Below are 15,435 nucleotides of genomic sequence, written 5' to 3' on the forward strand. Positions count from 1 at the left end.
CTCCGGGATCAGGATTAACTGTCTGCCACAACCCATTATAACTAACCCCCATTCACCTTTACTAGCCACTAACCGTTGCTTGCTCGCTTAGAAAATAAAAAAAAAAAAAAACTCCTCAAATGACCTCAAGATTTGTACCTCACATGGCACATCCTGACGTGAAAGTGTGCAAGCAAAAACCAGAGATGCTTTTATGTCAGGATGTGCGACATGAGGCACAATCTCCAGCATGACTCTGAGAAAGAAAGAAAGAAAGAAAAAAAATAAAAATAAAAAATGGAAGAGAGTACTCTGCTCCCCCAATAGTGGGTCAGAAAGAAATAAGGCATCACATTTTAGGGGCAAGTTTTAAGGCTACAGATCTCACTTTTATCTTGTAATTTTTTCCTCTCTAGGAGCCTCTACTAGACTACTTCGCCCCACAGGCCAATGGCCCAAAAAAGGGAAAATCAATATAAGACGTATTAGGATGAATATCAAAGGCCTATATTGATCGAGGTACTCGGCCAATTGCAAAAAACACAAAATTAGGCAGAATCAATCAGCTGAAGAAATATACCAAAATTAAGGCATCTGGGAAAATACCTTGGCAATCATTCACACCAAAAAATTGGCCTGATTAGTGATTTTTTAAGCGCTGGATTGGTAACCTGTTCAGAAGGTCCACCATGAGAAATACTCCAATCTAACTGCTAGCAATTACAAATGAGGTTGATTTTGGAGTGAAGGGAGCATCAAACGGTCATGGGTCACCAGGGATCCTGAAAATGTGTTTTATAGCATACAAGAAAATATTGGGCGCTGGAACCCAACCCTTCAACCAAGACCTTTAATCAACTCCCAAAAAGGACTATAAAAGTTTATATTGAGTATTATGAAAACCACTGAATTTCCTCAAGTTTCACATCTGGTTGAACCCACTTGATGGACACCCAATGCTTCCAACCAAACCCTAACATCATCTCTAAATTTTAGGTCTTGAGATCTTGAAAAACACAGGCACAGCCAAGAACCTCATCCATAACATTCAAAAAAAAAAAAAAAAAATTTCCTACTTACATGGGGATTATGCTGAAGTGTAGTACACACACACACACACACACACACACACCACACACACACACACACAGACAACAACACATGTACCTCCACATCTCTTGAGCAACCGCTGTCCAGCAATGGGAACCCAAACTTTCCTGTTTATTACATCTAAAAAAATTGAAGAAGAAAAAAGACAGCAGATTGAGTCGGTGCACCATATCTTTAGCTAGAGTTTCTGCCAGTGTTTGAGAAAGCTAATCCACAGAGAGAGAGTCAGATCTAAAAAAGCTAACTTATTTCCATAACTTAACGGATTGGTCATGGCTCACAGAGGCAACCATTCCAGTGAGAGGAGATTGAGCCAAAGCAGCAATGAGGCCTTCATGTGCCGCAACAGTCATGCTCTTATTCTCCGCCATGTTCCACAACTCCAATGACTGCATGCAACAAAGATGTTACAGTCATGGTTTACAAAATGTTTCAACCAAAACAAATCTTTGAATATATCAACATAATGTATATTTTGGAATGTTTTGCAAAACATCAAATGCAATGTTTCAAAACTAAATTAAACATTAAACAATTTTATTACCTCGAAGATTCATTTAATCCCACTCAAAACATTTCTAACGCATATTAATGTCAAAAGTGTTGTTTTCATTCCAACTTTCATTTTAAACACTGAAAATTCATGAATAAAAATTAACTTTTATGAATCCATTTTTGTTATTTAAAAATTGATAATATGGAAGGGATTTTTAAATCTTTAGATTTCACTATAATCTACTCTACCATGTCATGAGAGTAACCCCTGTAGAGTCATTGACGATTTTCTTCTGAAAATGCCCCTAACAAAAGTAAAAAATTCCTCGGGATTTGCAAGAATTTATGAAACCTTTCACACCAAATGCCATCCCAGTGTTTCTCCTTTAAAGAACTTTTTTTTTCTTTTCTGAAAATCTCAAAACCTAATAACTTGCACTTTTAAGTCCAACTATTAGAAAGCTCTCTCACTTTATTTGATTTAGAATTCTTATAATATCCTTACAATTTAAATTTTTATGACTACAAAGTAGTCATAGATAACACTATAAATTTTAATTATACAATTTACCATTTTGATATTTTTATATCTTTTTTATTTAAAATTTTATTATTCAAATTAATAAAAAATAAAAATAAAAAGAGAAAGAAATGGGGTAATAGCATTTGAAGGGTTACCTGATATCCTCCAATCACCAAGAGAGTAGAATAACTTGGATGAAAAACACAAGAATGGAACTTATTCCCACTGCAGCTGAGCTCGTGAATGCATTCTCCAGAGGCTAATGACCATACCCTCACAGAGTCTTGACTGACAGATGCCAAAAGGTCTCCAGTTACATCCCAGCAAATGGAGTGTACCTCTGTGGTATGCCCCTGAGTATAATCAAGTGTTAATGATTAATAATAATACAATATAATTGAGATTTGATTAGATATTTAAAAGTAACAGATCAATGCAGCACAGTTCTTCATTACTACTATTCTCAACATCAAGATAACCTGTAATGCGAGTGTTTGCCTATCCGTCTCAACATCAAATATGGACACCATATTATCAGATACTGCTGCCAGTAAATGTCCAATTCTTGGCTGAAATCTTACTTGTGACGCACCACCCTGCCTCCACCAAATGAAGGAAACTTAGAAAACAAAGGTAATCTATGAAATGAAGTAGAAAGTTATTAAAACGTGATGGTTCAGTAACGAACCTTGGAAACACGAGTACATGCATACGGACTGATATTCCAAAAACGAATTTCACCGTTACCATCGCAAGAGCAGAAAAGGTCAGTCTTCTTAGGGTGGAAATCTAGTGACATAACATGTGAACCATGTCCAGTATATGTATGTAAACTATAACTCGGCTGCAAAAGAGACACCATGTAAGGTTTGGTGAACTATAGTTCAAATTAACATAGTATCTCCATAGGAGAATACAAACCACTATCACAAGTGGACTATAAACGTCCAGCATGGACAGACATCATATGAGGAGAGAAATGGAGATAGAAAGTATTACTTCTGCTGCATTCCATAGTCGGATGGTTCTATCAAATGAAGATGTTGCCAGTTGAGTTGAATTCGGTCTAAAACGAACATCAGTAATTAGGAGGACATGTTCCTCTGTGGTGCTCTCTGTTTGCAGTGTGTCCATATTCCATAGAACAGCCTACTGACATGAAACAGTACCCATATCATTTTCACTTGAATTAATTTCATAGATCTACGTGCTACTGAGAAACTGACATGGTTACAGTTACACATGGACATTAAGGAGCTCACATGGAATACAACAGGAAACAACTCAATAGGCTTATTATAAATGGACACTAATTCTGAAACATACAAATGCATATATTATTAAGAAAAATAATTTCTTTAAGCCTCACTACGGGTCGTTCTGCTCTAATGGATTACCACATTAGCAATCCAACACCATAGCCCTCTAGATTTCATAGAAAAATTCAGATGAAAAATAAAAATTATAGAAATAATAAATAATTTATTAAAAAACAATTTCTCTTGGACTTGATCCAAGGTTTTGAAAATGGATGGCTACAGAACTTCCACCAAACTCCCAAATTTAAAAATAAAATTCAACATGAAAAAAAAAAAAAATTGGAATTTGTTTTTTCAATGTTTGTAGAATTTTGTCCTCTACAACCCTGAAGCATTGGATCATGTTTTTGGATGCCACAAAGTGAGCCCAAGGACCCTTAGTAAGGCTAGTTGGACTCTATTATCAACTCATAGCAAATAGCCATGTGCTTCAGAGATGATTACTCAATCACATGCAACCCTGCATTACCTTCTTCTCATGCCCAGCACTAGCCAACAACTTTCCATCTGATGAGAAATGACAGCATACAACTTTGCTATTGCTTGGACGAATACAACCAACTTCGGCGAACGTAAAACCTGAAATGGTGAATGTGATCATAGGGGATACAGTTTGTTGAAAAGTTACTATTAGAGAAAGAACAAAAGACCATATAATACCCTTGGAGGATTCTGTATTATGCTGGGTAGGACTTATTTTTGACGGACCAAAAATGTCCCGTCCATCCCCATCATCTTGGGAGAGAAATGATTCCACATCGTCTCCAAAAGGTTCCATGTCTTCCTACAATATCAAATGACAAGTGATAAAAAGCCCATACATTATTAGGTAAGTTAGATCATTAAAACACAACCATAACAAAGACTACACATTAATACGTCCATGCAATTCATACCATATATGGATGTTTTTTTCTTTTTTTGACAGATTATTTAATGAACGAAGAAAAAGGAGGTTGAGGGTACTGCCTGATACACACTAAACAAAAAGAATTAGACTCTAAACTTACATATGAGACCCCACCTAAAAAATATCCTCAAAAAAAGACACCCTTTAACTCCCTAAGAGCTCACACCAGAAAAACAAGAAACCCAAGATTCTAATAATCACATCTTGGATAAAGCGCTCAGTCCTTTCAAAGATTGTATTGTTTCTGTCCTTCAAGATGCCCTCAGCAAACACAAGAAGTTGAGACAACAAAATCCTCTTCATGTGAGAAGGCCTTTATCTGTCAGCCATGAAACAATGCTAAAACGGAACCCAGGAAAGCACCATGAAGTATGAAAGATGGATAAAAAGTGTGACCAAACCTCCCTAAAGAAGTTACAATGGATTTGCAAATGGTTAACAAATTCACCACTTACTTTACAGAGGAAATAGAAGTTGACATTTGCAATGGTAAAAACTCTAGTGATTAAATCATTTGTGGTTAGAATCCTATCAAAGAAAGCCAGCCAAAAGAAATTAGCCCCTGAATGACAATCGCAAGGAAACCCAAGGAAGAAATGGGAAAAGGGAATTGTAAAAATGCTTCTCCATTCCGGAACATGAATTTTCAATAAGAAAATTGAGTTTTTATCATATAGAAAAACAAATATGGAAACCACAGTCAACGTGTGACACATCAAACCAACGATTTTCCCAAAATCTCATCATATTCCCTTTTTTGATCCTAAAAGCAATTCTCTTAAGAAACTTCAGCAGGATTTTTAAAATTCTTTTCCAGGCACTACAAACATAAGAAGATCTCACCCTTTTCTAGTTGAAGAAAACGATATTCCACTAATTTCTTATTACCCTCCTTATAATCCCCCCAACAAAAAATATAAAAATAAATAAATAAATAACTAATAAAATAAAAAAACAAAAACAAAATATCTTGAATCAGCCTATCTAGAAGTAATTCTAAATGTCTAGGCATCGAGAATGACAATAAGAAATAAACTAGAATACTTGCTAAAGTGCTTTTTGATTAAAGTCATCTTTTCCCATTTGGAAAGGTATTTTGCCTTCCAAGTCCCCAACCTTTCCCAATTCTTTCGATGATTGGATCTCAGATGCTCTGACTTTTATACAAAAATACATCACCAAGGCGTATTATCCCAAATCGGAAGTAGCGAATGAACTCATTTGGCAATCCAAGTACCTCAAGGGAATATGAATATTGAAAACTGAATAACTGGTTCAACACCAAAAACTTTTTTCTTCTACAAATTAATGGTCAAACCTGAAATTGCCTCAAAACAACACAACCAACCCTAAATAATCTTATCTAATCAATAGATGCATCCAAGAAAATCAGAGTGTTGTTGGAAAACTAAAGGTGAAACATCAATGGCCTGCCTTTCACCACAAATCCCAACAGAGCACCAATAAAAACAACATTCGACATTAGATGATCCAAAGCTTTCACAACTATGAAAAATTTAAAAATAAATAATGTGTCAACAAAATAAGATAATGTGTCCACTTGCCTGAATTCCCTAGAGCTCTTACAAAAGCTATCAGAACTCCCACTAACTAAGACAGAAAAGGAATAAGAAGATGCCCATTTCATAATTCAGTTCGACCATCTCTCCTCAAAACCTATATGATCCATCAATTACCACAAAAACTCTCAACTCACATGATTGTATGCTTTCTCCAAATCTATTTTACAGACAGTCCTTAACAGCCTCGATCGCATCCTAGAATCGATGCATTCATTCGCAGTCTGCACCCCACCTAATATGTGACGCCCTTTGATAAATGCAACGTGTTCTGATTCAATTATATTTGGAATGACCTCTTGAGTCTGCACCCCATCTACTTGCGTTTTAAAAATAATTTTTACATTGATCCAACAAGATTTATTGGCCAGAGATCTGCAATGTCCTTAGGCCCCAAAATTTTAGGAATAAAATACAAAAACATGCTATTTGAGCAACAATCAAGATATCCCATTTCTTGAAATTCTTTAACAAGCATCAAATCATGACTAATTATATCCAAGCAAATCTTGGCCATGGGGAACCATCCAGCCACAAGGCTTTTTCACCATTCATGTGTCGTACCAACAATCGTTTAATACACCTCGTCAACTCCAAATGGCCTTCAAGCCAAGTCTAATGACCCACAAAAATGTTATCAAAATTCATATTATTTAAAGAAGGGAAACTTACATGCTCATTGGAATACAATTTCTTATTAAATTCCAAAACTTCCCCACTGACTTTGAGCTTGGATATGTGATTCATTCTCTTATAACCTTTGATTATGCATTTAATTCTAAAGACGGCTTTTGACCCTAGGTTTATGGCACTACCACACAAGCACATATAAACTTCACCACCCCATCGAGGTGGAACCTACCTCCTCTCATGACTGTTAGCCATCGTATGAAAGAATTTCTGTAGTTATTGCATTCCTTCAATCATTTCGCTTTTGTTTTCTGCCTCCAACTGGCCCTTTCCCATAGCTGACACTTATGGAATCCCACTCTTAGATTGAACCTATTAGCTTCTCTGGCGATAGGTTGCCTCTTTCCTCCTACCTTTCAAATTAATCAATCTCATCAAATAAGCCTTCCTTTCCGTTCTCAATCCTCCCAAAGATTTCTTATTCCATATTTTGATCTTCTCCTTGAGGGTTATAAGTTTGCACCTAAAACAAAAGCTCAATTCCCCATGAAGAAAAAAGAGCTCCAATACTCAAAGACTTCATCATGAAAATTCAGATCAATGGGTCACATGTTCTCAAAACAAAATGGAATAGGGTGACTGATAAATGTCCTAGCTTCAAGGGCAATAGGTGAGAGAGTTGATGCTGGGCCGTTGTGCATTTTCAATTGTGACACCAAACTAAAGTGTGTTTTCCAATCCTTAGATACCAAAAACCTATCCAATTTGGACATGATTCAATTATATTGGTTATTGGACCAAGTGACGATTTACCTTCCAACAAAATATCAACAAAAAAGTATCGATTCATGAAAACTCTAAAGAGTTTCATGCATCTAGTCAACCTCTGGCCTCCTCTTTTAAATTCTTTTAGTTCATTCAAGAGCCCCCCCTCCCTTTGGCTTGGTAAAGTAAGTTGATATGACAATATGCAACAATGTCGTAGACAAGTGACAGTGTACAACACATATATGGAAATATCTTCAAATGCAAGTTCTTTTAAAATTGAAAGTCAGAAAATAAATTTATAAAAATAAGTGGGGAAAAAGAGAAAATAAATATTCCATACACCATAGAGCTATCTAATAAGATAACAAATATAAGTAGAACTATAAGAGGGGAGATAATGCAAAACACAACCGATGATGAGAACTACTACAATTTTATTTCGCCAGTGGTGAAATCTTCCTAGTCAAGGAGAATTGATAGGGACATCAAATCTTAAAGAGTAGATTTTAATTTTTATTTAGATTTCTGTTTTAGCGCTTTATTTTCATGTTTTATTGGCCCATGGTCTTAATATAATATTTAGGGGCAGTTTAATAACTTTACTTTGTCTTTTATTTAAGTTTATTAGAGTTTGAAAATTAGGAGAGGGAAAGTTACAAAAATTGGGTTTATTTATTTTGTATTTTAGTTTGATTAGGATTCTTGATTTATTTTCTTTATATAGATTGTATTAGGGTTTAAAAAAAAAAAATGAACAATGAAGATTTTGATGAATAAAAAATATGTTTCTTTCAGGGAGTGAAGTGAGTTATCCACCATTCTTGGTGTGATTTCAAGAAATCCTTAGTATGATTTTAAGGTTCTATCTTTCTATTCCTTTCTCTTTCTTCTTTTAATTTTATTATTTTATTTTTCTTGATTCTTGAAATCCCTTTCTTGATTCTTGAAACCTACAAACCCCATTTTGTTTTACCCTTTAATCTTTCCCCACTTTCTTTAACATTTACTTCATTAATCTCCTAAATCAAATCTACCTTATACCCAAATACCCCAAATCCCCTATTTTTTTCAAAATCAAATTCCATTTTTATTGTCGCCCAAATCTTTAACCCAATCCCCAACCAGATTTTCCTAAATCCCCTATTTTACCTAAATCAAATTCCATTTTCTTATCTCCCCTCATCGTTCTGCATCAGAAGATTATAAATCAATTGTGCAAATGTGTTAACAATATCATAGAGTAAGGAGAATATAACACATCGGCACTCTTTATGGAAAAATATTGTTAACAAAAAGAGTGACACATCCTTACGTGTCAAGATGTGTAGACACGTGTATCCATGTCAATGTGTCGACGTAGGATTTTTTGTGTTGTTACGCATGATTAAAATTGTACTAGTTTAAAAAATAATAATTAATATCTGAAAATGAGACATCGAGTATATTATTAAGTGTATAAATGAGAAAGTGATTCATAAACCAATCCAAAAAAGTACTTTTGATACATATGTCTGAACCCGATGATATTTTATGAAAAATGAGTGTCCTTGAAGGTTGTTTTGATTATGCAAATATGAAAATTTAAAAGCTTGTCAAAAATAACAATAAAACGAAAATTGAAGATGATACCAGCTGATTTGAAGATGATGCGAGACCACCTGCTCCGTCTGGACCATACATCATTAAACTTTTTGACATACTGTTAACATGCTGCAAACTACCTGGCATAGCCACTCCTCCATCAGCAGGTGTATGAGTTGAAGGAGTTGATGGGGGAGAATTAGGCGAAGGGCCAACAGTATTTCCGGTACCAGTACTGTTAGCAGCCCCAGAAGAACAAGCTTGTTTTCTTTTTTTGTTATTCTGATATGATAAACAATCAGCACATATGAAAAACTGATTAGCCTAATCTGGAAAAAAAACAGAAACTAGAACTTAGTGGCACAAGTCAACAACCACTGCCAAGGAGTAGGGCTGTCAATGGATCGGATCAGACCCAAAATCGGAACCTTTCCAATCCGACAAGTCCAGGTCTGGATCGATATTTTGGATTCCAATAAGGATCCGATCTGATAAGGTTTCAACCTGACATCTTATTCGATCAGATCTGGATCAATCATGTCCCGATCCGATAATATGTTAGAAAGTATATAAATTATATTATATATTTGTTGAGATATAAAATTATAGTATATATCGGGTTGACCTGATTCGGGACCAATCCAATTGTTAATGGATCGGATCTGGATCTTGATATTGAGATCTGATAAAAAAAATCGATCTGATAAGGGTCCGATCTGATACTTATCAGATCAGTCCCGGATCCGATCCTTATTAGATTGTCACCAAATCGACCTCGCTCCGATCCATTGATCATGGTTGCAAATAAATTTTTTTTATTAAAAAGCTAAAGTATAAACTAGGAAAATGAGTTCTTGTGATTATGACCACAAAGCAAGCAATAACCTGTGGCAGTTGGTGCTGCTGTAGCTGGTCTTGTTGTTGTTGAGAGGAAGACTGTTGCATAGGGGGCATCTTCATCTGATAAAAACCCACCAAAGATCAGAATCATGTCAGATTAAAACATGTTTGGATACCCTTCAACAACAATACCAGTATATGCCCGGCTAGTAATGCTAGCAAAATCTGATAATCAAAGAAACCATTTTAAAAAAATAAAATAAAATTGATGCAGGTTAACAAAATGGACATGAGTAAGAACACAAGTACACATACATATATGCATACGACTTTACCTACTAATTTAGAAGTATGTATACATAAATATAGAAAGATTAATACAACATATCGACAGATGTGCATCAAATGGATATAGTTACATAATAAAAGCCAATGCTCCCAGACAATCTATTTTTTTGTTTCTTTTATCAGGTTTCTGGCTCACCCCCAACAACTAAAAGGGAACAAAAACAAAGATCTGGATTAATTTTATTCTTTCTAGATCTTAAACATATTTTAATATAGTATAGGATCGAATCTGGGTTAGATCCTTGCCCAACACATGGCAGCATTTAAGTGGGGTTGAAAGGGCGTCTTGTCAGGTTCATTTAATGCTAAAAATATGATACCTACATAATACATCTGACTTGAGAATGCCATTGTCGCATTAGGAGACTCATTTCACTACTAGATTTGATCAATTCAGGAACAAAATACAAGTACAAATATACTTTTTTTCTTATTCAAATCCTATCTGGCCCTTTCCAGCTATATTGTGATCCTTATCAGCCTGATCCACCCAAGTTTTTGCCCATGAATTGGAGCCTTACTAATCAGAGCAACTCCAACCCAAGGATTCAAATTGGTACCTTCTTCATTTTGAAGACTCCGAACCACTTATGAACTTCAATCAAAGGCTTCAAATTGGCATCTTCTTCAAAAAGAAGGCTAAAATAGCATTTATGAAAGAAAAAAAAAAAATTAAAGGATAAAATAGATATTCTGAAAAAGGTAAACAGTGATATAGGGGCTTCAAAAATTCTCTATGGGCTCTATATTTGAAGACCTTGACAGTAATATAGAGCCTAAATCTTCATTTTGAGGGCTCCATCTCTAAATATAGATTTGAAGCCCGGTTGGGGTTGCTCTCTGGACTCTTAAATTTTCCCCAAAGCAATGATCCATGCAGCCATCAAACGAGAATTCTAACCCAATTTCAGAATACCTTCCAAACATAAAAGAAAAACGTTTCATGAACACATATATTCACCATGAACGCTGACCTTCATGTGATATTCTGCTTGATCTTGAGAAGGTACTCTAACCTTAGGTGAACTCGATTGCATTGGAGAACCAATGGATCCATCATTTCCTGTAGGTTGGCCATCTTTTACATTCAAGTTACCCCTCGGTAAACCCCTAAATCTTCGAGGATCCGAATCTCCATAGTTGGGCGAGTTACCAAGGTTGCCTTGAGCTTGAGCGTGTGCTAAGAGCTGCTGTTGTTGTTGTGGCGTCAAGAGGTGAAATTGATTCGGGCTCTGCAAAAAAGGCTTCTGTACTTGTGCACCTAAATTTGGGCGTAGTTGGTCAATGCCCTATACAATTTGATAGAAATAAATCAGAGTCAGAAGGTTTAATACAATCAAACTAGAAAGATCACTGTTTTTTTTTTTTAAATATCTTGAGAGCAAATAATTTTCAGCACACACTTACAGTTAAAGGCCAGCCCTTCAATGGAAGACCACTGACACCTTGGTTCAATCCAGCTGAGAAGGACAAGGAAAAAAGAATCATAAGAACTAAGTCAACCAATCATGACTTGGAAACCCACCTTCAGATTTCCAAGTTTATTTCAGCTGTTTTTCCAAATTTTTGGAAGTTAAAAGAAAACATGTTTCCATAAGTATATATATAAACAATTTTGACTTAAGTATTTTCATTTTAAGTTAGTACTTGATAAGTAACAATATTAAATGTGGTAACTCTGACATTGAACAAATTCTCTCTATCAATGATTGGAGTAGAGTAACAAGCAGCATCAATGGAAACACAAAAATGTGTATAAGGGGTCTTAAGCAATATATAGAATATACAGTAGCGACAATGGAAGTGTTATTAGGCTTGTAGAAAATCCAATCTTCCACACAAAAATAAAGCATTTAGAAATACGTCACCACTTGATACAAGAGAAAATGTTATGTGGGGAGATTGAACTACTACTTTTGATTCAAAATAACAAATGTCAGACATCTCCACCAAGGGACCATCATTTCCAAAGTTGTCACAGTTCAGAGAACAACTTGGGTTTATGAGTAAAAAGTTGGCATTGCATATGACTATTGAAGAGTTGGCAGCTACTCTACCAGTCTGTGATATTTGGAACCAACCTTCTGAGTTGGTGAGATGGGTGATTCGGTGGCAATGCCAACTTAGTTTAGTCAATTTTTGACAAAAATTATAAATAAGTCCCCACCCCCTTGTATATGTGAAGCTCAAACCAACATATCCCACGGGGACACGTAGCTTGGGAAGGTGTCCAACATAGGCATGGGTTCTAAAAAGCTATTGCTTATGAGTTTTACTTCCGCGTGGATGGAATTCCTATTGCAATTCAACACTTACCTGCACTGCCCAATCCAGATTTCGATTGCATGACCTGCCCATAAATCGACGATGGGTCCATAGGCAAGGATCTTTGAGTTACACCCATGTTAACTTCTCCCTTGATGTCCTGCAATTTGGAAACAATATATAAACTAAAGCACAGTGAAAATATCAACAAAATAAAATTGTAGGGTGAGAGAGAAATGGGGAAAAAAGGAAGAAAAATATGGTCCCAAGTAGTTACAGTGTTCTGTTGAGTTCGTGCCTGAATTTGTTGCAATGCTGACACACCAGCAGACACATTTCCCGGATTACCTTGGACTAACTGTCTGTGTCAACAAATGAGAAGAAGAAATAAACAACTCACCCCCCACACACAAAGAAACAAGAAGAATGAAAAGAGAGCTACTATTAGCACCCCAACTTTTACTTATTACACCCCGATTTCTTAAATTATTTATCACACTCCAATTAAAGATTAAAACACACTCTTCAAACATTACAAAGGTTTGGCTCAAATTATAATCTCAAAATTACAAAACATTATAATATTTGTTCAAACAATTTCACTAGTTGTTTACAATTATGATCATGCTCATATAAAATTCTAAAGCCAAAAAATAGAAATCTAGCCCAAAAAAATGAGAGAGTTTCTTTTGGCACCCCAGCTTTTACTTATTCTCTATCATTCACTTATTTCCTTTATTTTTAATTGTGGTGTAGTAAGTAAAAGCTGGGGTGCCACTAGCAGCTCTCAATGAAAATGTTAAACATGGCTATCTACAAATAAGGTCTATGGTCCAAGAGAATAATACCCTTGATGATTGGTTGCTGATTTCAAAAGGGCCATTCTACTAGCATCGATAAGTTGTGGCGATGCCTCCGAATCCATTACGTGAGGATGTTTCAAGCGTTCTTCGTACATTTTTGCTGCCAACACACTAGCCGTAGACTGCCCCAACATTCCTTCAGAGTTTATAGCATTTACGGGCCCACCGATAGAAGGATGATTAACATCCCTTCGTTGCAATTGAGCATGGCGTTGCTGCATAAGTTGCAATTGTTGCAGGTGCACCTGTTGTTGGTGGTGCTCCCTTGCCTTGATTTGTTGTGTCTGTATATCACAGGGAAATTATGGAGCAGTTAAGTTAACCATCCTACCAACTAAGAGCATCTCCAATCCTTAACCTTGTACTCAAATTTGAAATTTGAGTGAAAACATGAAAAGTGATGCTCCAGCCCTTGAACCAAACCCATATGAAATTGAAGGAGAACCAAACTCAAATCCAAATCAAGGGAGACTTTGAGTTTTTACTCAAATTCCAACGGTGAAAATGGACGGCTATCAAGCTCCTATATTTAAAATGAAAGTTCAACAATGAAAATTACTTTGTTTCTGATTTTTTTTTTTTCAAAGTTCCCAATATTTTGTCCGCTACAGCTCTGTGACATTGGGTCATGTTTTAGGATGCCACAATGTGAGCTCAAGACTCTTAGTAAGATTTGAAATCTTACTAAGATAGTAAGGCTAGCCTAACTCTTTCTGGAATGCTTTGTATCAAATGAAGCTTTTACTCAAATCTGATAAAAAACTTGAGTCATGGCTGGAGATGCTCTAGGACACATAACCAAAAACAATCTCATCAAAGAAAACCTGAAAAAAAGACTTCTATATCAATACAAATACCTCTATATAAGCTGCGGCAACCTCAGAATGTTTCTCGTTTGTCCGTGCAATGAAGATGTCCCAAAAGACAGACCACCATTCAAAAAGAAATCCTCCAGGAGCATCAATCGCTACACATAATTTTTTATTTTTTTTAATTAATGATTTAAGACTTAAATTGTCCAATTGATTATAATTTTAAATAATTAAACAAGTAAAATAACTTATAGATTCTTTAAGCGACCACAGCTATAGATATTACCTACTGGATCTGCAGCAACCTTTCCTTCAGTCATAAAGGCCTTCGCCGAAGCTTGCAAGTTTCTTTTCAGCAAATAATCATAAATATAGACATCAAGCCTAGCAAGTAAGAGATAATAAAGCATCAAAATAATAATCTTCCACTAAAATAAATCGAAAATTTTGACAAATTTAACAGCAAAAACCTAAAGAACTGTACGGTTACATACATCTTATCTGCTTCCCAGTTACTCTGAGCCATGGTTTGATTTCAATTCTGATTAAAGAAAAACACACAAAAGAGAAGGGGAAAAAAATTAAGACAACGATCAAGTCGAAATTCACTCTTGTAATTAAGTTCTTCATCTCATTAACCATCTCGAACAGAAGAATTCAAATAACTTCGATTCGAAGAACAGTATTGAACAGAAACCTCACAGAAATTCCGGAAAAACAGAACAGTACTAAATCGAATTTCATTCAGGAAAACTAACCTCAGATCCTACAAACAAGATGGAACAAAGCCAGCATTATCGATCCATGAATCCATGCAAACTAGATCCCCATCTCTTAAACCCTAATTCGAATCCAGCAACAAGAATCCACCAAATTCTACAAGAAATAACGAAAAGTAAAAAACTAAAAGTCACGATCTTCATAATAAACAAGAAGAATGAAATTGCAAAAAGAAAAATATAATAATAATAATAATTGTGATCCGAACTCATACCTTGAAATTCTACGAATCACAAAGCATCAGAAATTTCGTAATTTAGCGAGAAGAAGAACAGCTCGAACTTTAGCGGAGAAAAAATCTTCTTGCTATATAAGCTTCACCGCCCTGTAGAAACCAGAATCAAAACAACTGAATTTTGTGAAGGAGCTTGTGATCGAGATCAGATCGTGAGGTTTGGAATCCGAAGCTGAGGTTCTTCTTATGCTTTTGGGTTTAGAATTAGGTTCGGATAGTCTAGGCTCGGGAAGGAATTTGATCGATGTTTAATAGCTTCGGACCAAGTTTAGTTAACGGCGTTATAGCTTGCTTTGAACGTCAGCCCCTAAATGCTAACGGTCGTTCGCTTCGCCGTGACTTCTTGGCTTCTTCACGCTGACTTGAAGTGTAATAATTGGAAACTTTGCGGGTTGTT

General features: G+C 35.6%; 1 protein-coding gene across 3 annotated transcripts; it reads right to left on the reverse strand.

Annotated features, from left to right (window-relative positions):
* Positions 1–1,004: 1,004 nt before the first annotated feature.
* Positions 1,005–15,272, reverse strand: LUH (LEUNIG-like protein). Of its 3 annotated transcripts, none has more exons than XM_086443468.1 (19): positions 15,018–15,272; positions 14,782–14,899; positions 14,518–14,564; positions 14,310–14,407; positions 14,069–14,178; positions 13,197–13,495; positions 12,647–12,710; positions 12,400–12,508; positions 11,491–11,543; positions 11,058–11,372; positions 9,781–9,855; positions 8,944–9,177; positions 4,087–4,210; positions 3,896–4,005; positions 3,107–3,256; positions 2,796–2,951; positions 2,587–2,703; positions 2,263–2,460; positions 1,005–1,478 (listed from the first exon to the last, which is right to left on the reverse strand). In XM_086443468.1, exons 3-19 carry the CDS (start codon positions 14,547–14,549, stop codon positions 1,335–1,337), a joined length of 2,388 nt encoding a protein of 795 aa, XP_086299594.1. In that variant the 5' UTR covers positions 14,550–14,564; positions 14,782–14,899; positions 15,018–15,272; the 3' UTR covers positions 1,005–1,334. The 3 variants fall into 3 exon arrangements, with proteins under 3 accessions (XP_086299594.1, XP_086299595.1, XP_086299593.1); XM_086443469.1 differs by having other exon boundaries at positions 11,100–11,372; positions 12,626–12,710; XM_086443467.1 differs by having other exon boundaries at positions 12,626–12,710; positions 15,018–15,271.
* Positions 15,273–15,435: the final 163 nt, after the last annotated feature.

The sequence above is a fragment of the Akebia trifoliata genome, chromosome 5 (assembly GCF_017979445.1).
Source record: "Akebia trifoliata isolate Shusen 1 chromosome 5, ASM1797944v1, whole genome shotgun sequence".
Lineage (NCBI taxonomy): Eukaryota > Viridiplantae > Streptophyta > Magnoliopsida > Ranunculales > Lardizabalaceae > Akebia > Akebia trifoliata.